The sequence below is a fragment of the Linepithema humile genome, chromosome 7, assembly GCF_040581485.1.
Source record: "Linepithema humile isolate Giens D197 chromosome 7, Lhum_UNIL_v1.0, whole genome shotgun sequence".
NCBI classification, from domain to species: Eukaryota; Metazoa; Arthropoda; class Insecta; order Hymenoptera; family Formicidae; genus Linepithema; species Linepithema humile.
The window spans coordinates 17,257,273-17,284,978 of NC_090134.1; the positions used below are offsets into that span (position 1 = coordinate 17,257,273).

At 46.2% G+C, this 27,706-nt stretch overlaps 1 protein-coding gene across 2 annotated transcripts in view; it reads left to right on the forward strand.

Annotated features, from left to right (window-relative positions):
* LOC105669986 (Dual-specificity tyrosine phosphorylation-regulated kinase 2) overlaps window positions 1-26,564 on the forward strand; it is a 139,485-nt gene extending 112,921 nt beyond the window's left edge. For both annotated transcript variants that reach the window (XM_012363229.2, XM_012363230.2), the window contains 9 exons: window positions 1,968-2,123; window positions 20,033-20,177; window positions 20,645-20,861; window positions 21,292-21,390; window positions 21,575-21,733; window positions 21,821-21,959; window positions 22,034-22,349; window positions 22,434-22,563; window positions 22,757-26,564. In XM_012363229.2, coding sequence (XP_012218652.1) covers window positions 1,968-2,123; window positions 20,033-20,177; window positions 20,645-20,861; window positions 21,292-21,390; window positions 21,575-21,733; window positions 21,821-21,959; window positions 22,034-22,349; window positions 22,434-22,563; window positions 22,757-23,246 — 1,851 coding nt within the window. In that variant the 3' untranslated portion in view covers window positions 23,247-26,564. The remainder of the gene's footprint in view (window positions 1-1,967; window positions 2,124-20,032; window positions 20,178-20,644; window positions 20,862-21,291; window positions 21,391-21,574; window positions 21,734-21,820; window positions 21,960-22,033; window positions 22,350-22,433; window positions 22,564-22,756) is intronic.
* Window positions 26,565-27,706: the final 1,142 nt, after the last annotated feature.

Consider the following 27,706-nt stretch of genomic DNA (forward strand, 5'->3'; position numbering starts at 1 on the left):
TTACAAGATCTCCAGGGTCACCCTCCAATTAGACATCGATATGTAATTATAGGCTCGCGTATAATTAGGGGCGGGCACGCCGGCCTAAGAATACATCGATTTCTGTCACTGCGCACTAGCCGCGGGGGTCACTGCACCGTTTATAAACGTCCCGTGGAGATCCTGATGGCAAATTATAAATCGTCTGTAATGAGTGCGCCGCCTTTAAACCGTTACGGGCTCTCGCAGTTAATTCTCTTCTCCGGGCTCTCCGCTGCTCTTTTTGCCAACGTCGAGAGGAAGAGTTCTTGCGATACACCTCGAATCGAATACCTACATCGTGTGTGAAAACATAGCCGCGTGTTTTGCGCGGTTTCCGTTCGGTTGATTAATTTGTTCTTCTTTTTCCTCGAGTTTTTGCGTGAACTGATATTATGATTTTTATGATGTACGGGAATATGCGCGTTTGAACGCGCATCGTGCCACATTTGCAGCGAGGCGAATCTACCGCGTTCTCCATTGTCCGGCTAACGAGACGGCACTTCAATTATTCTCACATTGTTTTGCAAAAACCGTCACCGGCCGTCCGATTATTTTCCGACGCGCCGACCGTCGTCGGTTTTCTGCACGTTCTATTCGTTATTTACGCGCGAAAGCGCGCCGCGACGCGACGCGTCGATATCTCCTCACTCCTTCGTGTTCCGCTGGCCTGATTCCGTTCGCCCGCGAAAACTGCATTATTTATCCGCATCGAGGTTTGTTTCCACGAATCGATTACATCGGGATCATTGCGGAGTATTGAAATGCTCTTTCAAATATACTATTTTGACAAAGAATCGACGCGTTTCACAGCAAAACTTCCCACGTGATAAAAATGTTATATTTTGTTGACGAGGAGATAAAGAAGGGATAGAAATATCACGATGTAAAAACTGTTTCGTTTAAAAAAATCCATGTCTTAAATGTCACAGACTAATATTTTCCGAAGCTAAATGTCACGGATCTAGAATTATTTCACCGCAGAGCGTCGACTTTTTGTCAAAACAATATATAGAATAAGTTTAAAAGTTTACGAAACTATTTTGAAAAATTATATACAAGGAAAAGAAATGAGACTGTATGACTGTATCACGGGATTATTAATAGCGGACTCCAGGTCTCATCTGAGAGAATCTCAGAATGAATGAGAACAGAGTGTCCAGAATGATAATCGCTCGCGGCGTCATTTCTTCGCCGAGTGTTATCGGTCGCTTATCGCGAGCGCTCGCTTGCGGCATGCATACGTTCGAGCGATGCGCATCCGCCACACGTGTCCCGTCAACACCGACGCACGACTCTTGCGCCCGAAGCCACCCACGTTAGCGCTTTGTCTCCGATTACTGAATCGCGTGTTTAGTCTGTGGAAGAGAGAGAGAGAAAGAGAGTGTGTGAAGTGAGCGAGATGGATTGCGGTGGTAGGCGAAAAAATAGACGAGTCGAAAAGGAGGCTGCCACCATCGCGCCGGATGGTGTATCGAAATAATTGAGAGACGAAGCGCGTCGAATGCCGTCGAGATAGTGGGGACGGAACTTCGCGTGAACGTCAGATAATTAGTTTTTATTTTCACTTCGCGATGGCCTTAATACAGCCGCGAGGATGCGGGTCAGTTAATTGATAATTGTGTTTTCAAGCGCGAATGCACTGATGGATAGCTCCTTCGGCGAAGTCGCCCGGGATGGGAAAACGCATCTCGCGTTTTCTGCAATAAGCAGGACGCTCGCTAAGGACGGTTCGGCTATAATTATGAATGTTACATGCATTCGTGTATAAAATCGCCAGCGCGATGTATTGTAATAAACTTTACACGGGAGACTGATAATCGAATTATTAATATCAAAACGCTTATAATTACATTGCTTTTGTTATATAATTATAAATATAGTTATTATTAAAGGTCTGCACACGCGCCAGCTCGCTATAAAGAGCCATCCGCTCCTTCTGATTACAGAGTCCTGGAACGTTGCACAAAGATGTTGGCGGCGCTGGTACGAAGGTCAGCGAGAAAACGGTCGGTGGCGTCGGCACGGCGACCCTCACCACGCTCTCCTCCATTAATAACGCGTCCAACACCGGCCGCAACAAAAACAACCCCGTATCTCACGAGGTAAGCCACAACGCTGCAACTAGGGGGGAGGGGGGGGGGAGGGGGGCGACGGGAGAGGAAGGAAAGAAAGAAAGAGAGAGACGAGATCACCGCGTATTGATCATAGCCGGACGATACGTCATCCGAGGCCCCGCAGATGACTTCGATAATTAACCGGTCCTGCGCTTGGATTTATTGCCCATTAATCCGTTCGCATTCACCGGGCGTGCGCGCGCCCGCGAGGAATCGGCCCGGCCCGATCTTTCCGCCTCGCGATATCTATACGGTCTCCGGCGCGCTTGTGTGTCTGTTTCTCGCACAGGCACACGACATTATTCAGTGCATGACTTATTGGACGCAGCATGAAGTACCGTTCGCAGTTTAGTTCTACTTTTGCCGTTGTCGCTGCGCATAAATGGAGAGCCGAGCGCGCACCTCCCGCATGATAAGCGCTTGGTCGAAATTTTCCCGCGCCACGCCTCTTCTCGCCGGTATACTCTCCAAGTTTCCAATCTCACGCTTCTATATTTTAGAAATACCGATAGTTTCCGATAGAGCTCGGTGTTTATTTGCGCAAATCAGAAAGAGAATAGAATGGATTGCGCGGTGAACGTTGACCAGCGCGTTAACCGCGAACGAAACCTCTTTGCTCGCGCCTTTGTTCGAGAGCACGCGATGCGAAAGCGAAACCCGCGCGCGGGATATAAAAAGGCTTGTTCGCTGACGCGATCCGGGCATCGTTCGCACGTGTCGACTGTTATCACAGGGCACAATGTGAGCGCGGGCGCCGTCGCGCTCGTAGAATTTTATTGACCATTGTTAACGAGGAAAATTGCCGGCGTAGTTTGCGCGCGCGCGCGCTCGCGTATCTGTATATGTTTATCGGGTTTTTATCGAGTACCTGTATAAATTTATGGAGTAGAATTTCGCTGCAACGGCGTCAGTATCGGCGGCGATCGCGGCGAAACCCGCCGCGCGGCTCGCCGCGATTTTTCTTAACGGTTTTATCAGCGATTTACGAGGTGGCGAGGGGAGGGAAACCGCGGAAAGAGAGAAACCGGCCGCCGTGTGCGGACTCGCTCGCGACGCTACTCGGATGGAACTAATTGAAAATTGTTGCCGTCGGCTACCTGTTAAGTCGCGATAAATCGTGTCCCCGACGTCGGGTCGTGCGCGCTCGCTTGCGATTGTCTCTTGTTCCGTTGCGGTTTTGGCGATCGCTCTCGCGAAACGGTAGTTTCTCGCGCTTGATTTCGCCGTTTCTCGGCGCACCGTTTCCTTGTTGCGCTATCGTATCTCTGACGCAATTACAAATAGTCCGAATTAAAATTGACATTTTAATAAGCATGTGAAAAGTCCGACAACTCACTGTTATTTTCCTTCCTCGCTGAGCAATCTTCATTTACTTATTTGAGTTGACACTTTACAAAGTAAAATGCGCTTATTAGAATCGCGTACTCGCGATCTCGCGCGATATCGTCATCGCGTCCGCGACTCTCAGTCGATCGCTTTATTCGTCGCGCATTAATCGTCCCGCCAAACACTCATTAAGAGACAGAGAGATTCTTTTCTTCGCGGCCGGTGTCGTCACCGGCTAATCCGTTCGTTCGCGCCGGTATTACGCCTGTCGCGGCCTCGATTCCGCCGCTGTATCATTTCTTGCACCTCCGTGACGCGAATCGCCGCGTCATCGTCGTTTGTCTCCTTTAATGCCCCGCCGCGTTTTTTCGCGGGTCTATTACGTGACCGAGACGATTGAATTTCGTTGCGCTCGCGTTGCGCAATGCGTTCGCGATCCTTCATGCGATGCGTGCCGCTGTCAGGAGCGATTTGTATATATACGCAAGAACCGTTCTCGCACACAAAGCCGTGTGCATACAAAGAAAAACTTTTTACCCCGCGGCTCCGCGGTCCGTGCACTTAATGCGCTGATGTTTTACATGCGCCTGTGAGAGAGAGAAACACACGCAAGCGATACACACGGACGCGGTTCACCGTTACTCGCTTGCATGCAGCGCGCATGTATTGCCCTGCGGTCTATTGAGCTCCCGAACTAATTCATACATGAATTTAGAAAGTCCAGCGGGCGGGATTGGCAGCTAATTGTTGTATCGCGCTCTTGTGCAACCGCGGCGGGCGCGAAAGCCAACACTCGCCTCCACAGTTACCGTCATTCTGTAAAACGAAGGCGCTCATTAGCTAACCGGCCCGAGGCGCGGATTGACGCGCCCGCTCGTTGTTGCGTTTAGTCGAGAGTGTAATTATTATGCGGCTTTCACGTCTCCTCTCATTGATTTGTTAATTTTCCTCGGTGACTCTCTTAGGCTCCGCAGTCGTCATTTGTTGATAATATTAAAATTTATTCGATACTTTTGTATCAATGACCTTTTGATGAACGATAACGCACAAGTGTTCAATAATAACAAGAGTAACGAAGTGTGGGCATCAATAGCTCAATAGATATTGATCGTTGGAGTCTTAGATGATTATGAAAGCCCTCCTTTGGCAATCCCGAGGGACATCTTGAACGTAAATGGCTCGTATAGACGGTGCCCTTTCCGGAACGAGGCGTGACTCACGTCTCTCTGAGACATCGAGTGGCGTGTCGTAACAGAGATAAAAGTCGTACTACTCATAATATACCGGGAATATTATAAATATCGGCCGAACGGAAACCGCAGACGGTGCATGATTCAAGCTAAATTTTTTCTCAACTCTTTATCAAAAAGCAATCTTTAATCTACTTGATGGATTGTGGAAATTATGCGATTAGTATCGCGTATATCTCTGCGACATAATCTTATAGTGTAATCTATAGTTTACAAATATTGTGCGCAGCACGGACTTACGTAAAAGAGCCTGCGATATTCGCCGCCGTGATAATTCATACGCAACTCGGATAGGTTTACATCTTGCGCGGAATGATAGATCGTGTAAGATAACGCACGAAATAACTCACTGTATATCTGTATATTCGATCGACGCATCGGCTGGCGATGCGTAGTCCGCGAGAGATTAATTATTATTATTGATTCGAGTTCAGTTGAAACGAATTTTGTTGTTTGCACACACGCATTGGCAACGAACGCCAATGCAATTTGATCCAAACATGCAACATTATCCGTGCAAGTTTTGCGTATGTGCTCTTCAAAATCCCTGAGCGTATGACGATGCGAAGAAACGCTCGGCTATGCTATGTAATTGCATATGTGGTCCGCGCAAAGTTTGTACACCGATGATTGTTTCGGATTTCCTCGTTGACATGCATCATATGGCATGTATGGTTGCGCTGGCGATCAAAATTGCGGCGTCCAATTACGATATGGGGCGATCCGTTGTGTCTAACATATTCGTGATAATTTATGCGGAAATAAATTTCGTCGCGTCGACAGTTCGCTTTTAAATTTATTGCCGTCCGTAATCGAAGCCGAACGTTGAATATCGAAATATAGTTGAATATTTAATGAATTTTCCGCGCTGTCCAATAATAAAAATCAAATTTGCGCCGAGCAAACAATTCGCAGGGAAATTTTAATTTCAAGAGAAAATTTTATAACCCGCTCATTTTGTCTTCATTGTTCATTTCGCGTTATTTTACACAATGCGCGATAATTAATCGTTAGTAAACTTTATTCGGCTATTCCATTTCGCTCCGTCACGCAAAAAGTTTAAATTCGCAACTTACGGCGGCCGAATTTTTCGGAGATCTCGGACGATCGACAGACGGCGAGGGAGTAATTGGAAACGCAGACGGCGTCCTCCTGTCGTCACCGTCGCCGTTAATTAAATCTGCGGTACTTAAGCGTCGCGTGCGCTCTGACGTCGAGTCGAAAGATGGTCGATTGTTTGCGATTCGCGGCTGCGTTTAAACGCGACATCAAGGATTCAGTGCGTGAGTTAATATAGTCGCGCCGTGCTACAATAGCGAGATCCGCCGTGCAAACACGAACGTCATGCGACCATAAGAAGCCTTAGCGGGAACCGTAAGCGTGCAACAAGGCGGTGTAACCCGATCGCCTCGCATTGTATCTCGGATTTCGCGATCGCATAAATACGCTACCCGCGGGCTACTTTCGATGTTAACGATCCTAGGCAAAAGTAACACAACGCCGAGCGCACAGGCGTGTGCGTTCCCCCCCGCTCGAACTCGTCTTGTAAACCGGCGCCGCTCTCGACTCCGTTGGGGGTGTAAAACCAAGGGCGACAGGTGGAGTGGGGGCAATTGCCGTCAATATCGACATTGAGGGAAACGACATAATGATCGGTTCTCCTGCCGCGTGAGTATCGGCTATTAGGGTTTATGACCGCTAAATAGAGCGATCTTCGTACTTGAGGTAATTTTGCTAAACGACGACGTTTGCTTCTTGGCGTGCTTCGCAGTCGCGCGCGGCTTAAAATATGAAATATATTTCGAGTGGGACGCCCGTGTGTTCCTTGAGAGAAACTCCGGCTTATCCTTTTCTCTCCGCGCCGCTCTTGTGTAATACACGTGTAACATCTTCTGTTCTATTGTTAATATGATATTCTCTCACCTCCGTCCTGCAATTTATTCTTGCGCGCGCACTCGTGGACGGTTAGGTATGCGAACGAGCATAAAGATCCATCGTCGGGTAAGAATTGAGACACAATTCCGTATTTGATAATTATCCCCGCCGCGTACTTGTTAGGCGGGAGACAATGCGACGCCTTTATGTCACCGCAAACAATTGGCGATATCACCGGTGTTCATTATAGCTCGCTTGCGATCCTCCTGCTTTGCAGCCAGGAGGCATGAAATACGTCTTTCGCTTTCTACGAAGCAATTTGCCGCAATGGAAAATATATATTCAATTGACGCGTTAAGCGAGAAGGAGTCAACAAGATTTCCACAGAGATTTTCTTCTCTGAGGCTGCAATTTAATTAAAATCATTTTGCTTTCAAATGTTTTATTTTAATTTAATCGAGCTGAATAATTCAACCTCTCTTAACTTAATTAACATCAGAATGTAATGAATGAAAAATAGATATGGCTCCTAATTTTAAAATTAATCGTCGTGCATTTGCATTCCGTGAAAACACCAATTTTTTTTGCAAATTATATGGACGAGACTTCACATTGACAGAATCGGGAATAAAGTTTCGTGCTTTCCAGCTGAAACACGGACTGCGCAAACAGTTGTGCGATCAACCACGTATCGCTCGCCTCGTCGAATCTCATCGTCGGCCACGCGGAAACGCATAGCTGACACAGGCGAATACATACACTCATACACGCGTCGAAGTACCGTTATTTCCATACGCACTTTGACTCCGTACGCCGCCCATGCATATGTGGGTCTCGGGTAGTTACAGCTATGCTAATGGAAATATCCGTTTATCCATTCGATTATAAGCTCGCCGTTGTGCGTTTCGCAAACGCGCGCGCGCGCGCTCGTGTCAGCGTGCGCGAATCGGTATGGGTGACGATGATAATGAGAGACCGTGTATCGCCGACACTATTAACGGCAATTGTCCCGGTTGCCAGGAAAGCGACATTAACGGACATCGATTCGTATACCGACCTAGAATTGCCGGTTCCGCACGACGTTCCCTTATCGTCGGGCTTTAATTTCGGAGTGAATTTCGATTTGGAACAATAAATTACACTTGCGGATAGAGCGTTTTGAAAGTCTATTATACCTTGCGTCTCGAGTATCGTGACGGAACACGGAGAATGAATTAAGAGAACAATCGTATATCCCTTTGGCACAAAGTTGAAGACTCCCAGACAGCGGGGATGTATCTTTCCGGTAATTCATACAGGAACAACACCCGTGTTTGTAATTGCCTTTCCTTATTCTCTCGCCGTCGCCCCGGGCGACGAAATCCCATCCGCGCGCGTAGCGAAGACAAGCCGCGGCTAATTCCCGGCGTTTACAATTTTCGATGATTCGCGCGAGAGCGAAACGCGCGCGACTATCGCACTTGTGCGCGACCGTATAATCGGCCTGGGTATAAATATTCATTAGGCGGTTCAATTATAAGACCACCAGCTGCGCTATCGGTGCGCGGATGTGTTAGGTGCTAAACAAGTATCGCGCGTTCGCCGGCGATCGCAAGAGGAGCGACGGGAGCGCGCACTCGTGTACGCGCCGGCCCCGGCGACAAAAGGACGATGAACTGTACCAGTAGCTTCGCGCGGTCCCACAGGCCGCGACCGACGGTCGCACCGAGATAACCGGTTTCGACTATCAGTGAAATTGTCACTGTATACCTGGTTTATACACCGACGCTGCGCGCACAACTGTGCGCCCACGCGCGCATATGTCTGGACTGGGAAAAAATACTCGCAAATAGAATTTTATTAATATCTTTAAATTCGCAATTTAATATTTTTGATCTCGATGAAATAATCTTTCTTGTGGAATTGAAATTTTTTAATGAAAATAGATATTTGCATCGTATTAAAAAAATGTTCGATTTTATTTTACTTTTATGAGATGCGCGATCGTGTTTCTATTTTTACGATCTGAAATAATCATTTGTAGATTTTACTGTGATTTTCTTTCGCATTCTTCGAAATCACGGCTCCGTGAACTATTATACGTAACTTTCTACAACCAATTATATTAACGCGGCTGTTTCACCGAATTCCTTTTATTTTCTAGAGCGAAAACTGTTTCGTTTAGCGGCTTCCATATGATTTACACGATTTTGTGCAAGAAAATGATCGAAGCCACATCCCGTTGATTAAAATACAATAATTTCCGCCTCTTTGCATATCCCTACGTATAATTATCGCCCATCACAATTTCGTGGCATGCGCACAATCGTGCCTATTCTCGGTATCGGAGCAAGAAGAACGCGGGCAAGAACCAGGAGTAGCCGCTGGCCGATATTAATATCGTTCCACCTTATACCGAAGAAACGTTCTCGGGTCATGCGTGGTCCCGTTAGCGTTCGAGGGGGATCACGGAGGGTTAATGGAGCCGTTCTGACGATTCGCCGCCGATTCTCGATCGTTAAAGACTGATAATAAGTCAGGGTCGCCATTAAACTCGCCTCGCGGCGGCGCGCTTCTCTCTCTCTCTCTCTCTCTCTCTCTCTCTCTCTTTTACATAATGGGACTGCAGACTGTTCGTCTCTCGATCGATGTCGCTTCCGGTGGGCCGTGCGAACGTCTGTCGTGACTTCCGCCAGATTGTGCGTAACGCGTACACAATATGCGCGCATGGGCGGGCGTGCATTCCCGAGGTGGCGCGTAAAGCTCCATATAAACCGTGTGTGCCTTGAGACATGCGAATATCAATCAACAGTAACACTCTTGGAATCCCGAGGTCTCCGAAGACACGCGTGTCTTGTTTTACATAATGTATAATGCAGATGCGGAATACTATTAGTCTATTCTTATAATTCGATGAATTTAAAGCAGATATACAAATTTTGCCGCTACAACACACGAATTTGCAAGAGAATTCCGCGTTACGTCACGCGTGGGAGAATAAAGACTTGTAAAAGCGCAACTCTCTCGATGCACTTTAAAATGACCCTGCGCATTTACAACGTATTGCTCATCCGTATTGACTCGCTCAAGTTTTTGTTTTGCTCTATCTGATAAGATTCTCAATAAACCGCTACGCTTTTATTCTAAGCTGCGCATTAGCGATTACTATTAGAAATGGTAAGAGCCGCGAGTCCGCGATGCTAATGGTAGCAATACAAAGTTTCCGATTTTAATGGCTCATTTGCGGCAAACTAACTCGGTAACGAGAGAAACTTATAACAAATCGCGCGATAAAGACAGGTTTAAATAGTTGCAGTTAGTTACACTTGAAAGCATGCCAAGCGCGTTACACAGTCTTGTTACGTGACACACATCTCCGCGACGGAAATCGCGCGCGGTCCATTGAGAGTGCGTCGCCGATCGATAACTCTGACGGAATAATTAATCGACCGTCGTTTTTTGTGATCCTTATCGCTGAATTTTTTCTACGTCTAATACCTGCGCGTATCCTTTCGAGACAGTCGGCCCGCAGGAATGACTTATCAATTTGTAGATTACAGGTTATCGCTTTATCTCGAAGGACAACGCTCGATGCGCGACGCGCTCCTTTGTTGAGCAGCCTCTCCTTGAGGCGAGCGATTATTACGTTGCACACGCGAGGGACCCGCGTTCACAAAGCGCATCCGGAATGTCAATCTTTTCGAAAACGTCTACGCTAATCTACGGGCGATCATTATGAAACGGCCGGGGAGTATTGCGAAAATGCGCGTCGCAAAGCCGTAAAAGCCCGCATCATCCGTGTTTTACATTGTCGAATGTACATACGTTTAATGCACGGCGCGTGGACACGCTGCGCGAGAATTGTGTGCGACGGAGATGTATCTATTGCGATATCTGACACACCTGGAATTCGAGACTCTTGGCGATGCATCGCGATGCGATCGTACAGACGACGATCTTTGTACGCCGCAACGTTAACACACGATCATCTTCGATTTTCTTTCGTCCGTCGCGAATAATTTTTCTATGATTCTTCACTTTTGTGTTTTCTGCCATGCTGCGTGCTTATTTACGAGCTGTTTCAAGTTAATTGGTGTATTAACGATTAAATTTTATATCGCGACGTGCGGACATTTTATTGCTCACACCGAGAAATGGGTAAATGTTTCTTTTCCTCTGAAATTCTCCCGGCTATCCCGTTAACGTATCTTCGTGACGTTCACGTTGGCGTACACCATGTTGTAGAAAATAATTGTCGCGACGGTTTCAATGTTGCTCTAAAGTGCCGTTGCAGAACTCATCGCCGAGACCGGGCGATTAGCGTTTTCCGGTTTCTAAGCTGAGCCACTCCGTTGTGTGTCAAGGCGACCAGCCTTGGCTCTACATTTCTTATAGATATACGGACGAGTCATTGTTTGCAATTCGTTATGTAAATGTATCATCGCCATGATAAATCGATCTTTCACTTTAAGCTAACGGATTTCATTAGCGCCGCTACTTAATATTACGCAAGCGATATAAAAGTTGAAGATGGCCTTGAGAATAATTATCATAATCCGTAGAGATTAATATCAAGGATGAAGAAGAATGCTAGTTTCAATGTCGTAAAAAATTCTCTTCTGCAAAACATGGTAGTTGCAACAAAGGAATCACGCTCGATCATAATCACAGCTGTACGGACGCAAATTGAATATTTATTTAAGAATTATTATCTCGTAAATCAGCTTTTCCAGTTAGTTGCTGCTTGCCAGCGTAAAATTGCGAAGAATTTCCCATGGAAGAACCTCTCTCGCGCAGACCTCGAAAACGGTAAGGCCATAAATCGCACAGGTGTTTTAGAGAACAGGAAAACATTCGAGAAGAGGTGTCGATGTTGTAAAGGAAACTGATAGTTTCCTCGTTTCTTCTTTTTTTTTTTTTTTTTTTTGGTCCGAGTTTCGACGTTCGGTCGGACCGTTCGTAAAACATCGCGGTTCATTCCGGCAGCAGCTTCTTGCTGCAGCTGCTCCTCGATCTCGTGCTCTCACATAAAACACACGCCACTTCGGCAACCTTCTCGGTTGCCGAGAGAGAGCCCGGAGCGATGGAGAAAGCACGTTTTGACGGTACATGTGTACGATACATATGTCAATACAACACACGGGCGACAACTTCGCTTAAACGCGGTGACCGCACCACGTGTGCGCCCCAGTGCTCACGTGTGCAAGAAGGCCGTGTGCGACTTTTCCTTCGCGAGATCGCAGCCGCATCCGGTTACGTCCGCCCAAGTTTCTCGAGGACGGCGCGGAAAAAATACCTAGTCACCTAACTCGCATGAAAAGTAACATCCGTTCTGCGATTCGTTGTTTGCGTTTATTGGTTAATTATTACGCTACAAAGATAACTCAAAACAAATAATTAATTATTATTATTCTATATTATTTTAATTAGTATAGGAATTTTTGACAATCACAAAGGATGTTATATTTTATTAGAGCGTAATATTTTTGGTTGATTGAATATTACGCTGAATAACAATTAACAATATATTATAATTAATTTTTGTTCAAAGGATGCTACATTCTATTGGCACATTTTCCCAATTATTACATCTATAATTTTATATTATTAATTAATACAAATATTTCTGTCAATCGAAAGCATTTTATCTTTTATCAATGCATAATACGCTCCAATTGCAAATAAAAACTTGCCGAATGAAAAATTTATGATGAACTTGAGATTTGTCGAACTTTCGTGTCAGAAGTGCGACGACCGATAAATCTCAACGAAATAATTGCTCCCCGGTCGTTTGTGCCGTCGAAGACGACGAAGATGAGAGAGCGGGGACTCGACATTCGGTCGAGTTCCCGCTTCGTGGCGGAAATTGTGTCGCCGCGGCCTACGACGTGAACGACAAAGGATGCAGCACGGCGCGCGATTGAATTTCAATACGCAGAAGTTGTTAAGCAATGAAAGGCTTCCACGGGCTCGACACTCGATTGTCTTTCCAATTTCCATTGTCCGCGCGGTGAAGCGCGCGGGGAAAAAATCGTAATAAAGACCTTCTCGATCGCGAGCATTCCGACCGAAGAAGACCGTTGTTGTTCTTCGTCAGCGGATTATTCGCACGGCTATCGATCATGAGGATAAAATCGAGGCGTGCAAAAACAAACAGAAAAAATAACCGAGCGATGCATGATTTCATCTTATATATTAAATTTACATTTTTTTAAGATTCGCGAGGCCGTCTACCGAGATTTTAACTCATCGGCGTATACTGGTTTCAATGCCTGATCGAGTGTTCCCTATAAATCATTCATAGATGATCAAGGTGGGACGTTCTCGGCGGTTAATACGGGAAAAGGAGAGACGCCCGCTCAGTCTAGCCGTTGCCATGTACGAGCGCAAAGGTTTCATTGCCTTATTAAGGCGCGATCCACCTTCTCGCGTCCAGCCGGTTGGACGAAGAAAGACGGAGAGCCGGAACTCCGAAACCAGTTTATTATTCGAAACGCGCCGTGAGTGCACGCGTAAAAAGCAGCGGGGCCTCATCGCGAGTCCGTCCGAGAGAGGTGTTTTCTATCAGGTTTTATTTGAGGTCAGTTTCGTCCCGCGAGAGAAAGATGCGACGCGCGCGGATCGCTTCTTCTGCCGATCGCATCTCCCTCGGCGCCATTGTTATCCGCTCCGGAGAAATTGCCGGTCTCTCTTCGTCCATAAATGCGGAGTTCGGCCCCGTTCGGCCCGATCTCGCATGCTTCAGAATCGCTTAAAATGATAAAGCGGTGTAAATAAGTTTTTACAAGCCGCGTTAACGTCAGGACCCGTGTTTTTCGCCTCTCGAACGAGCACGCTCTCTTTTCTTCCTTCGCGCGGCTCTCTCGTTCCGATTTCCATCGATACATCCGCATCAATTTTCCATGAATAAATCATATTATTGTTTACCTTCGGATGCGAAACCGTCAAATTCGGTCGAGCTGGTTTGCACAATACCGCAGCGGTGCGCAACGGAGCGCGTCATCCGCGCGCGCGAGATTGAACCGATGCGTGTCATTTATTTCGTAAACGCGTGCAAATCGGGCGTTGGATAATATATCGATGGCTAATATATAAGCCGGGCTTTATTCATCCACCGTGTTTGCAGAGACTGATTGTCGCCGGACGCGCGAGAAGCGGCGCCGCTTTGGATTTGTAACTGTTTAATATGTAACGCGTATATTGCGCTGTGCATTGTTTGCACGTTTGACGTCCGTTCGTACACTTACGTATGCAGTTCGGTTATGTCTCTTTTCCTAATCGGTTGAAATTATAATATCTTCACCGAACGAGTCAAGTTATTTTTGTCATTTTTCCAACGTCTTTTTGATTGTCCGATATCATCGGACTGATAATTCGAGTCTTATCGAGACTTCGATTCGACTGATAATTATTTCATCATGCAGATAATCAACTTATGAATTGGGTACAAAAGATAGCGACGGGCAGATAAATACTGTCGCCGCGGCGCTACTGTTGTTTGCGAGATATAAAATATTTATCTTCTTAGAAATCCGTCTCCGATCGAAGTGCAATATTACTCGAGTGCGTTGTGCAAGGACGATAGCAGGCACACTTATACGTACGCGGCGATGCAATCTAATAATCGCTTGCTGCGAAATAGGATTTTGAAGAGCCGCGAGAGAGGGCGATTACGTGCTCGCAGACTCGCGTTTTGCGAGTCAATTATCAACAGCTTCCATATCGCATTAATGCCACAATTGATGGCGATGCAAAACGATCGAATCGCCGCGTAATCTCGCGTAATTCCGAGATATTCGCCGCTCGCATTTACGAGTGCTTTTATCGCTCGCTCCGTTATATAATTACGAAATTTACTTAGAGCTCGCGTGCAGTTTGTCTGTGAAAATACCGGTTAGTCGTTCGTGCTCCTTTTGCTCTCCGGGAAGGAAGCGATCGGCCGTGTGTAACTCTTACGCAATCCCGGCCAGGATGTGCGACGCGCGTAGGTGCGTCCGTAACTTTCGATCGGGACGACCGGAGCGAGTCGAGTCAGCAGCGGCGATCGGTTCGGCAAAAGTGTGTCAATGATAGCGTCGAAGGATATCATTCGGTATCATCCTCGGGCGAAGACTCGTTTTTAGGTCGGAATTGCGCGTGCTCGAGCGCGAAACGGAGAAATTGTAGACGGAGAAAGAAGAGAAGAAATGTGGGCGAATGCGGCACTTTCAAACAAGCTTCGGAATCCCATAATTCGCTTTCGCTTATTCGATAGACACGCGTCGTAGTCGCGCTTTCGCATTCTTCGGCAGTAATTGGCCTGGCAGAAAACGGTGCCGCTCGGTGCCGTGCTGATTAACGATTCAGTCGTGATTTAAACCGTATTTTAAACTGAGGTAAATTGAAGAAATTAAAAACAGGAATTGCGCGTAGCGCAGGAAAGATCGAATCGAACTAATAATTCCAGAAGTTCAAACATCTGACCTTTTCTAACGAGAGGGATACGCGGAATCTTTTTATTCGCGTTTCAACCGAACCGGCAATCGACGATAGTTAATAAATCCTCCGCGTAATTGGTAATTGCAAGCGATCGATGCGTTAAGCGTATTAGAAATATAACGCATGACGGATTTCGTTAATTAAAACGCTAACGGTAAATGCGAAGATTACTCGGACACGTCCGACTCCAATTTTAATCATTAACTTAATAATTAACTCGTTAACTTCTCAAAGCGATTTCTTTTTGTTCCCGTCGCTTTGATTATTTCGCGCGTGAAACGAAAACATAAATTGTTTCAGATTTTTTTCCCAGACGTATTGTAAAAAAAAAAAGAATTTTATCGCGATGACTTTCTCTCGGTTGATACTCGCTGACGCGCCGATAAACATAGAAACAGGATTAATTAATTCGGGGATATTTTCGGATGCGCGCGAGGCATCGAACGCTCCATTAGCTCGCGCGATTTAAGTGGATTGACCGAAACACGTTGTCGCGCGCGCTTCAAATGTCGAGGCGTTTGAATAATGCCAAACTCGCGCCTCGGTTTTTTATAATTGTGACCCAACGAAGCCCAAGATTTGTGAGCAATAAATCACCGGGCGGGACCGCAAATTGATAGCGTGCCAAATCACGGTTACGAGTCGCACCTGTTCAAATAGCTGCCCGTAGCTCAGATTCCCGCGAGGACGTTGCGCGCCGCGCGTATATTTTGGATTCTATTTATAGCCGCGCAAAATTAAGTCGTTAATGTATGATTAGTCAGTGATTTATAACCGCGCATGAGCAAGCTTCACTTTCCCACTTTGTAAGATACATCCTTGCAACATTAACACTTTCTAAGTTCACGACTGTAAAGATAGCTTGAACAATTGTTTGCAAGTTAAGTTCCCGTAACGGAACGTCGAAGAAACTTTTACCGCCCGTAATTTCGTTCGTCCGATCGCGAACATTTCGCATGAAAATTTTCATTGACGCGCTCTAATTTGATTATTAACCGAGCAGCTTTCTTCTCGCTGCGCGTGAATGGATTCGAATTGGTTTGCAATACCGCATTTGCCAAACTACGCATCGTCAAAAGTGACATCCTTTCCTGCTTTTAGTTAAAACATTTCGTATGGAAATGTGTGTCCTGTGAAAACCGGAACGCGCGCTACATTTTCGACGGCGCGATATGCATTTCTTTTAATTGCCTTGGCTTCGCCGTAATTGGAATTAATTGATATGAATTTGCCGCACGGGGGATTCCGAATAGCCGGCGTCCACCGAAACACTCGCCGGAAGTTTTAATGAGCCTCATTCGAAAACTGCGGAAGTGCAGCTTTGTTCACTCTCCCTAAGAACGATAACAAAACGGAAGAATTATTTGTGTTCCATTTTTTTCGAATAAACCGTTTCAACGCGAAATGCCGAGTGAACGGAGTTCCGCTCGTGTACAAGCGATCTTGAATCCGCTTTTGCCCATCGAGAGTACTTGTCCGCGTATTTACTGAATGAAGCGGGCATACACAGCCGATGCTTTTACAAACGCGTGCGATTCGTGGGTGGATGAGATATGTTGATATGCGTATCTAGTGATTTCCGCGCACGAGACTTCTGTTTATACGATTTGAGTACACATGCCAGATGTGTCGTAGATTCTGTTAAAATTATTCCAACACAGGAAGGAAAATTAATTAGCCATTTGTATCTTGAAAATTTCATCGATCCAAGTCGCTCAACTTTCAGTGTCTCACAGCTAATTTTTGATTTCTCGAGAAAAATCTGTATCGCACGGTGAAAGTACAGCGCAGCGTACTTTACCACGATGCACCGCGATCCTTTAATTAGCGCTTAAATGCGCGGTGAAAATGCGCCGCTGTTTGTATCCGCGTCCATTTAAGTCGCTTTTTCAAGGCGCGCTTACGTCGCAACGGCGCTCCGATTGCTCTACGCGGGCGACGGGGAATCGTACGTGCAGGTTAATGAGCTCCTCCCGTTTTCTGCACAGCCGACGCCAAGTGATGTCCGTTTTCCACCGTCGTGCTTCCGAGATACCGATACGCCCACACACGCCGAGTCCCACGTATCTAAGTACGCGCGTAGGTACAGCTCGGCCCGTTGTTGTGTATACGTAATCGCTGCGAGCAGCTGCAGTTTCGCGTTGGCGCAGCACGCGGCATTAGAAAGGCGGCCGCGGCTGGGAGATGTCACAAGGTAAACCGCATACGTAACTGGGATACGTAGGGGATTATATTGTGCATGCCTGTCCGCGATCGTTAGATAGGCACGGTGCACCGGCCGCAACCGAGCGTCCTTGGGAAAAATTTCTCTCCCCTTTACCGTGTTTAGTTTAACCGCCGATCTTCTGAAAAACCGCGGCGATCTATTTTCGAATCTCGAACCGCGAAACAATGTTACGTTATTGTACAAGGTTGCCCCGTCTCTGCGTCTCTGGCGGATTTTCGAGGACCGGGCGGCTTGGCTCGGCGGCGAATTCATTACGTGAGTTCTTGGCGGCGCGAATCGCGCGTATGTTATTTATGCGTGCGTTAAGCATGCGTCGAGGTTGGCAGCGTAGAGTCTGCGTCGTCGACGAAAAGAGAAGCGGAGGAGCCGCGAGAGAGGCTGTGATCGATCAGGCGCGGCGCGAGAAGGAGAGAGGGAGGGAGAGAGAGAGAGAGAGAGAGAGAGAGAGAGAGAGAGAGAGAGAGAGAGAGAGAGAGAGAGAGAGAGAGAGAGAGAGAGAGAGAGAAATCGAGCGAGAACAGAGCGAGATAAATATGAGATTACAATTTATACGAGCCTCCGTACGGTTATTCACTCGCGACTTTTTATTTATGCCGATCACCTCCCCTCCGGCTCCGCGCGAAACGCATCTGCGTATCACCGGTCCGCGTGTTTATGCAACGATAATAATTTTTCATTATGTCAGATCGGACGAGAGAGAAAGAGAGAGAGCATTGCCGTTGCACGTCGATTTATTTCCAGATCTGAACTTTAACACTGAGAATTTAAACTATGTAAACCTGATTCCATTTTTTCGTAATTCGAAAAAATAAGAATTTTGAATGTCCCGCGAAAAGTTACAGAGTTCTCTATGGATTTTAGAAAAAGCGATTTTAAAACGGTGAAAACGGTTATTTGAAAAATCTGGAGGGCCAATTTCACGGCATTTTTCTTTTATGGAAAATTGCGATTTGTTTCGAATTCTGAAAAGATTTTGAATAGTTTATAAGTTTTGAAAAGAATTCCGTTTACAAGACTCGCTCGTTGCAAATCAATGCTTCCCACACATCGAATTGCGCTGAGGAAGGATCCTACGATGCGGTTGCGTGGAAGCAAAGTGATGTAGAACTAGAAGAGACAACAAGGACGCGTGAGAGCGCTTGTGAACCGAGCGGGCGACCCTTTAATAGAAATTTATGCCAACATTCGTCTGGCCTTAATTGCCGTTAGGTCTGATCAATTGGCGCCAAATCGTGCCGTTCTTTGTTGTTGCGAGTAGTAATTTGCGCCTTCGTATAGAACATAGATCAAACGCTTTCGCGACGAGATCTATTTAGACTGATCAAGCTTCATCGTGGTGAAATAATCGTTTTTTTATATCTCTCCAGCGTATTTGAAGACGTACACTTTTTGTATCTCCATATATTTCACGTATGGAAAATCATACATTCACGATATGCCGTGCCTTGAAAATAGACGTTATTTACGCGCGCAGCGATACGCGGAGTTATTGAGTATTCACGCGGAGTGCATTAGTTATTTCGATACTTTCTCATAATGTCGCGTATAAATATGTTAACAGCGCTATATCCAGGGCGAGGTAAACACGGTGTCCACCTTGCAAAGTGTCTGCTTCCAAGGTATTTAAATACCGCGGTATTTTCCACGACGTTATTCCCACGTTTATTTTTACTCATAAATAAAATCACCATTTTATTCGATATTATAAGCACATTATACGTTTTATCTTAAATAAAATCTCGGTATTTTGACCTATTTGTCTCTGCTAGAAGACGTAATAACCACGTTTCACCAAAACTCGCGTATTAGAATATATCTTCTCGAAATATATTTCTTGGCGCCGGATGTTCGCTACCGATAACAATGCCCGAAATCGATCGCCGGTATAAATATTAACATCGGCGGAAAGACGCGTGAAGAAATCTAATGAACGGCAGACGCCGGTGCGAACAACAGCGCGACGCTGCTGATTGTCATTCGAGGCGCGTTCACGACCGGTGACTGCCCTTGGTCGACGGAAAGGCGTCGCTTCGCCGACGAAACGCTTTAATGGCTCTCTCGCAGCGAAGAAATAATTGTCCGGGTCACTTCGGTGTCATTAAACTTGTTAAATCGGGTGTCGGTCACACACGCGCGCGCACGACGAAGCCGGCCGATGCACATCATGCGTTCTACTTTCTTTAAGAGTTCGCACCGAGCCGCTTTCACGATGAGGGAAGAAAAGAGGAACGATTTTTGCGCGAAAACCGGGAACGCAGGATAATTGCGGCTTTTATTCCCTCACGTCAGTAGAATTGCGGCGAAGAGAGACGCGCGGAAGATATTTTAAAGGGAATTCGTTCGACATATTGACGTAATACGCGAGCTGTTCCTCAAAGATTCGTGTCAAATTTTCTTATAAATTTGGGGCTTTTGTTATCGGAGAATTTAATTAAACGTCGCTCGCATAACTTAATTAATTTACGTTTCGTTCTCAGAGAAGACGTGGCGCTAACGGTTCAACCGTTCTCGTCATTAACGCTGATGCGCCGCCTTATGAAATTATGACGTCCGACCGTCCTTCGCACCCTTGAGAAACGCGCTGATTGTAAATTATCGCCGCGGAAACTCGAGTCATCGCACGCGTGGGCAAATAAATCTGCCCGCTACATTGTTAGCGACGCTATCCGGGTCGATGTTATAAATTTTCAAAGTGCGCGCACACACACACACGTTCGACTGACTTCTGTGTAACTGGAGCAAAATCCCTTTGTACGTTCCAGAAATTGCCGTCTTTCTTCAACACCAAGCCGACGCGGGTGGATAAATCGGACAACAACAATGCCAACAATTCCAACAACACCAGCAACAACATTCACAATATGCCGCTGCACGAACCCATCAGCGCTACTTCTCCCGAAGTATACGGTACGTGAGAACACTGTGATTACATGAAAATCGCGGTGCCTTATATGGCGCAAGTGGGAAGCGTACGCCGCTATTATCATTTAATACGTCGTCGACCGAATGTATATTTAAGAGGCCGCGGATACGCATTTGTGAAGATGTGTAACGTCGTTACGGTGACGCGAATTGCATACGATATAGGATTACGGCACATACGAGAAATATCATTCACATCCCGCGTCGAGGCGGTTCTCAATCTGCACTCCGCCGTCGTCCGAACGTATTTGCACAGAGTTTTAGAAAGATATAATTGAAAGAAAAATTTAGCGCTCTATATTAATGAAAGAAAACTCGCAGAGACGAATGTGTTGTTGCCGTTGCAAAAGAATTTGCGAGCCGCTATTGTGAAGATTTATATAACGCTTTCGCGAAGCGCTTCTCAGACACTCATCCACTCTATACGTGTTATTTCCCTCGCGAAAAAATAGCTGGGAGATTGCCAATGACACCCCAGGAAGCGGTGAAGTATTACGGCACCAGGCTGACGGAGTTCGAGCGCGCCGAGATCGAGAAATACTCGGAGATCTGGTATCTGGGTCTGTCGGCCCACAAGATTCACGGCGAGGAAGTCTCCTCCCAGAACGGCGGTTACGACGACGAGAACGGCAGTTACAACAAGGTCCTGCACGATCACATCTCTTACAGGTGAGAGGAATCTGCCCTCTTTCGCCGACTTTCCTTTTTTCTTAATTGTTACTGCCGATGCTGCTTGTTTCGCGGATCACGTTTGCCAGGTCGACCACGAAGGAATCTCGCAATTGCATTCCACGCGTCGCGTCGTTTACTCTCGCGCGGAGAAATTGCGGTTGAAAGCCGCGCGCGCGCGCGTCGCGACGCGCCCTTTCATCAAAATACATACTCGCAAATTGCATGGGAAAAAAAGGAGGAAATAAATAAATAAAAGTGCTCGACGAGGAATTTATTCGCGCGTAAACAGCTCGCTCTTCAAACGAGGCTTTATATCGCGAACGTTCCTCTTTTTACTTCTCGCTTTTTGCATTTTTGTATATTTTTCTTTATCGTCACGTCGTTTTCTCACGCGTATTTAAATTATGCGAAACTTGTGTGCACTCAGATACGAGATACTGGAGGTGATCGGCAAAGGGAGCTTCGGTCAGGTGATTCGAGCGCTGGATCACAAAACGGGACAGCACATCGCCATCAAGATCATCAGGTACGTGGAAACAGTACAGTCATCTCTCGCGATGACTCACTTTGCGATCCGAGAGAAAAAAAGAACGCGATGCAACGAGCATTGTTATTGCACCAATAGATGCGGCATTTTTCCGCGGATGCGTCCGCTTTCCGAGTCGCTGCGTCGTTTCTTTATTTAAAACGGTCTTTCACTGTCCTTGCAGGAACAAAAAGAGATTCCATCATCAGGCGCTGATCGAAGTGAGAATCTTGGAGCATCTCAGGAAGAAAGACTTGGAGGCGAACTCGCAGCACAATGTGATACACATGCTAGAATATTTTTACTTCAGGAATCACCTGTGTATCAGCTTTGAACTAATGAGGTGAGCGATCAGGCGAGATAACCTCTGCGCTCCTCGCGAATTCATTAACCGGAACAGAGTCGAGTAAAACTCGTTGTCTCGTTACAGCTTGAACCTGTATGAGCTAATCAAAAAGAACAATTATCAAGGATTCAGTCTGAGCTTAATCCGTCGTTTCGCCAACTCGCTAATTAGCTGCCTGAGATTGTTATACCGAGAGAATATCATTCACTGCGACTTGAAGCCGGTGAGTAACACGCGCGTGTTTTTAATCGTATTAAGATTCCTTTCATTTTTATATTTTAATTTTTTTTTTAATAGGAAAACGTGTTGCTGAAGCAACGGGGAAGCAGCTCGATTAAAGTCATCGACTTCGGATCGTCGTGTTACAGTCATCAGCGCGTCTACACGTACATACAGTCGAGGTTTTACAGGAGTCCGGAAGTAATTCTCGGTCTTCCTTACGGCACGCCGATCGATATGTGGAGTCTGGGCTGCATCCTAGCCGAGCTGTACACGGGATACCCGCTATTTCCCGGCGAGGACGAGATAGAACAGCTCGCCTGCATTATGGAAGTCCTCGGCCTGCCGCCGGATCACATTATCAGTCATGCAACTCGTCGCAGACTTTTCTTCGGTAAGTGAATGCCGGGCTGGAGTTCCCTTGAAGATAGAAGCGGGCGCGATGACACTCAAAGTGCCATTTCTAAAACCATTGCAGATCAAAAAGGAAGTCCGCGATGCGTGACGAATAGCAAGGGCAAAAAGAGGTGGGCAGGTAGCAAGAACCTTTCGATGGCTCTTCGGTGCTCTGACGCGCTCTTCGTCAACTTCGTTAGCAAATGCCTCGAGTAAGTTCTCGAATATACAGCAGCGCTTCCACTGCATTCTATTATTCCAGAATTTCCATACTTTGTTGAGAGAATCGAATTCGATGAACTAAATATTACATATAAACTGAATAATCAAATTCAGCAAATTTTTCTAAAAGTCTTAAAATCTTGTGATTTCTCTGTTCTTAAACGAGCCTTGATGTGCCATCAGGTGGGATCCAAAGAAGCGTATGACCCCCGACGAGGCGATGCGCCACGAGTGGCTAACATCGTCGTCCTCGTCACACGTGAGCTCCTCTTCGTCGGCGATAGCGTCGTCGACGGTGAACGCGAGCGCGAACACAACGACGACGAGCGTCGAGACGTCGCGGGAGTCTGCACATGCGCCGCAGACGGTGAGCGTGACCGTCAGCGCGCCGCGGCAACGTGCGACGACGATGGAGGATCCGCCGTACACGATGTACCGATTATACAAAGGTCGCAAGTACGTGCAGAAGGTCTCCGCGGGCGCCGACAGCACCGACGGCGGCGGCGGCGGCGGTCTGATGGTGAAGAGCAAACTAAACGGCAGCGCGAGCAGTCACGCCCTGGCGAGTAGTACGCAGACGGCAACGTCGAGGCACGCGTCGACCGGCGACATCGTCGCGAGTCTCGACCCGAATCTCGACGACTCAGGCACGTTCTTGCCGCCGATATTGTGAAGTCGGGTTTGCGCCAGCCATTTCTAAACGTGCCACTCTTCGCGCATTGACGCGCGGATTAATAGACTCGCTCAAGAGTGCCGTTGCAAGAAGTGAATAGATATCATTATCGTACGATGTAAGTCGGAGGAGCGAGTGCAATTGAATAGAACGGCGCGTATAGAACTGACTGGTCGGCCCGACAATGTCGTTTCCCCGATGCCAAAACGGCTAGACACGCAGAATCGCTAGTCTCGGCATGCATCGAGTTATGAGGCCAAATTGATGATCTAACGACGGGAGGAGAGAGAGAGAGAGAGAGCGCGCGCGCGCGCGGGCATGCCGGATAACGAGCGATCGCGCGAGATTTTCGCGCGCTCTCGAGGGGATGTCACTCAGGTAATCAATGGATTCGTGTGCGCGCATTATCGTAGTTGCTTGCGAACAATGTAGACCTGCTGCCCACGACGAGGATAACTAGCAATTGTAAGTGTATGCCGTATCACTTTTCGATTACGGACCATCGTATTTATACGGTTCGAGCGTTTAATCTCGCGCGAAGTGCGCAACGTTAACAGTCACGGAATCTCGGCCATAGATGTAAAAGAATTATAATCGAAAGTTTGTAAACGTCATATATAGGTCGCGGCGAGCGACGTTTCGTCACCCGGCCTGCGGTGATGAAGAAAATGATCGCGCTAGTGAACGCGGTCGAAACGTATACTGTTAGGAGCGCATAATAGCATTATACTTTCGACACTTACGCGAGTACGCAAGCGACGCGATTACAGAGCACGACATCACCGGTCGTCGCAATGTGATGCGCGTGAAAAAGCGAAGAACGAGGCGACACATACTGAAGAAAAAAAAAAAAGAAAAAAAAAAGAAACAACGATTCGCTCGACAACTGCGTCGGGATCACCATCGAATTACGGTCGCGCCTGAGTCGTCCGAGACCTGTGGTCGCCAACACAGGGTCGCGATTAATAACGAAGCGTCAAGGCGAGGAGTAACATTAATACGTGAAGCGTGCCCCAGTTTAAACGAGGCCTGAGTAGTCTTATTGTGATATTAAACTACCACTGTCTTACTTAGATCTCTCTGATATTAAGAAGTAACGATCGCTAATAATAATTTCAATTTACTATTAATCATTATTTTCTTATATGTAACACGCTATATCGCCACTACTATCCGCGAGGATATAGCATTACGAGTAACGAAATTAATCGTCGATAATTAACATTACTTATACATATATATACACACATATATATGTAGGCATGTACAGATTTTAATTACGTGTCTTCGAAATCCGGGAGCATGCTATAATTCGCTTGCTACGAATACGTGAAAGAAAGGAAGCCCGACGATATTTCCATGATTTATCTCCTATTACTGTTACGTCGCTTCTTCTGTTGTCATTAATCGTCCGAGTGACGTAACACACAATACTTTATTGCGCCGGAATTAATTATCGATTAAACGCACCGTGAGACTCTCCGCCGCCGCTTCGCTTTACTACTCATTTACATATTTACTCATAGCTTCCTGGTGTTAATTAGCAATTTGTGATTTGACGCGCCCTTCCCCCCCCCCCCCCCTTCGGTATTATCACGAGCGTTTCGCGATATGCAGAGGATTTGACGAAAAAAAAAAAAAATTATATTGTATAGTATATTGTATAACGTTAGGCTACTTTTAGACATGGTAATTGTTCGATGTGCCCGTACCCATTCTAAAGTTTCGCGAAGTCAACGCAGGACGGACTCGAGCTCGTAATAATTATATCATTATGACATTAGGAACGTGAGATGCGTCACTCCACACTGTTTTGCCGCTTTCGAGCTTCCATCTCGAACTGGAATCTTCCGTTGTTTCGCATGCTTCTCGATTAATTAATTAAAGTCCTATCATATGTATATGGTATCATTAAATGTCCTAAATTATTGTCAATGTTTCATTATCACGGCCGAAAATGATTGGAACAAATGCATAAGCATCGATGCTTGTAAATTACGATCGCGTACAAGAGACTGAAATGAATCGTTATTTTATATTACTAATAAATATATAGCAAAATTTGTTCCTAATAGTTCGTTTTGCAAATCGCTTTATATTTATTTCACTTTAGCGGATTCGTTCAGTTCCTTCACGAAACATATTGTTCGAGTCGCGGTATAAGTTTTCGAACGTCTCACGATAATAATCGAAACGAATAATAAAGCGGATTTGTGACAAGCGAGTCCATTTAGGCCCAAGACCTTTTTAGGACAACTAATAATATCGTACCAATCGTAGTAGTATCGCGCGACATTATCGGTGAATGGCCAATAAAACGAGCGGAGATATTATATTAAGAATTACATATAATTATGATTCGTACAGCGGATCTGTGCCCGAAACGAACGACTGACGAAGTAGCGCATATTATATATGACATATTACACGATTCTCACGATCTATGCGGGTTCGTAATAGTCGCTCTTGAGTAAATCACGTCGAATGTAACGACGACCACGAAATCTCGGGTAAGCACTTCGTTCGATTGCTCCAGGCAAAAAAAAAAAGGTTTTACGAGCGTAGTGTCTACGAAGCGACGATTTCTAGGGAACGAAATATATCAAATTGTGTATAAAGTAAAAGATGTGATGACTGTGTGTGCATGCGTGCGTGCGTGCGTGCGTGCGTACGTGCGTGCGTGCAACGGAGACTCGTCTCCACCGGGGAAATAGGAGCAAATGCTGGAAAGAGTGTGATATACGATTATACATGTATCTATTATTATAAATATATACCATTATATACACACATTGAAGCAAAATTGCATTGCAAAAGAAAAAAAAAAAAAGCGGAAAGCGAGTTAAGTCTAGGAGATACGTAGACGGTAATTAGACGAAGAACATTCGAAGAACAAGCGTGACTCCGCCGTACGCGGAGTCCCGTGAGACGCGCGCCGTTCAATTGTACAGTCTTAAGTTTTTAGTTGTGTTCACTATTGTATACAGCGGGATCAAATTATAATATGTATATAGAAGAGACGTTGTGTAATCTGCGTAACAAGTATCACCACCACATATATACCATTACACAGAGACTCACGCGTGCACACTCGGCACGCACTGTGTCGCGTGTACGCTTAAAAAAAAGAAACATAAGAGAAGCATGTTCGTATAGCGGGGAAAAAAAAAAACGTGCTAATGGCCAGTTTCGCCAGTGTCAGTTGACCCGACCGAATCTCAGAAGAGATTCGCTCACAGGCTGTAATCAGCACCGCAGTTAGCCGGCTCTGGCGCGACCGGAAAGCGAAAAAAAAAAAAAAAAAAAGAAATAGAAAAACGGCAGAGCATGTTTGTACTACGTCAGTACCATCCGAGGAACAGCGAATCGGAGGCGATCCGCGAAAATCCGTGTCCTTCGACTGAAAATCACTCTACTTTGCACCTGGTCAATTCGTCACTCGCGAACGAATAAAAATACGTACGCCGTACGCCGAGAGACTCGGGGGATACCTGCATACGGCGCGGACGGGAAAGAGAGAGACAGTCGCTTTTTCTAGTCCAGGATGTAACGAACGTGCTCCGAACGTATACACACGCATCTCATCTTGAACGCGACGGAGGGAGAAGCGAGAGAAAGTAAAAAAAAAAAAAAATTCTTCTGGTTTCAGCGAAGGGACGCTCCGCGCGGCGTATATCCGTTAGGTCAGTGTGTAACTAATTAACGAGTTTTAACGACGCGATTAGACGCTATCGAATTAAATTAGTATAAACGTGCGCATGTTAAACCCTTTCCCCCTTCCCGCGACGGATAACGCGACCGACGAGAGTGGGGCCCCCCCCGGAAGAGGAGCGCTTATCGCGGGAGAATCTCGCCGCCGCGATGGCCGAGCCTCGTAGATCATCTCAGTAGGACAATCATAGAGTTACGCGTTTGTATTGAACGCGCTAGTAAGTTTTTAGACGATAGACGCGAGCAGCCGTGCGATGAGAAAAGCGTTTCTCGTTCGAGAAGCTCGTTAAATGCGTTAAAAACGATTCCAGGATGCCTGACGCGACCAAGGATCGTTTAGATTATTTTAGACGCCGGCCACGCGCGCGATTAAGATCGCTTCTCGTTACCCCGGATGACGCGGACAGGACCTCGGTGCGCGTATCCGCGTGAAAATATGAATGTTTAACAAGCATATAATAGGGAGGGGGAGGGGTGCGAGAAAGGATTCCGAAAAAATGGGAGCGAGGGTTCATAAAGTGATTTGTAATTTGGCGTTCAACTGCGGATGTCTTGTTATAAACGTGTGTAAGTGCGAGTTCGTCAATTTCTGCCCAGACTTAACTATAGCAAGACGAGAGAATTGCTAATAAATGATTATTATAATGACATTAGTATATATGTAATGATACGATACTGAAGCATCATCATCTTTTGTATCATTTGTTCGTTTGTTTTTATCTTACTGCGTTTGTCTTTCATTATTAATG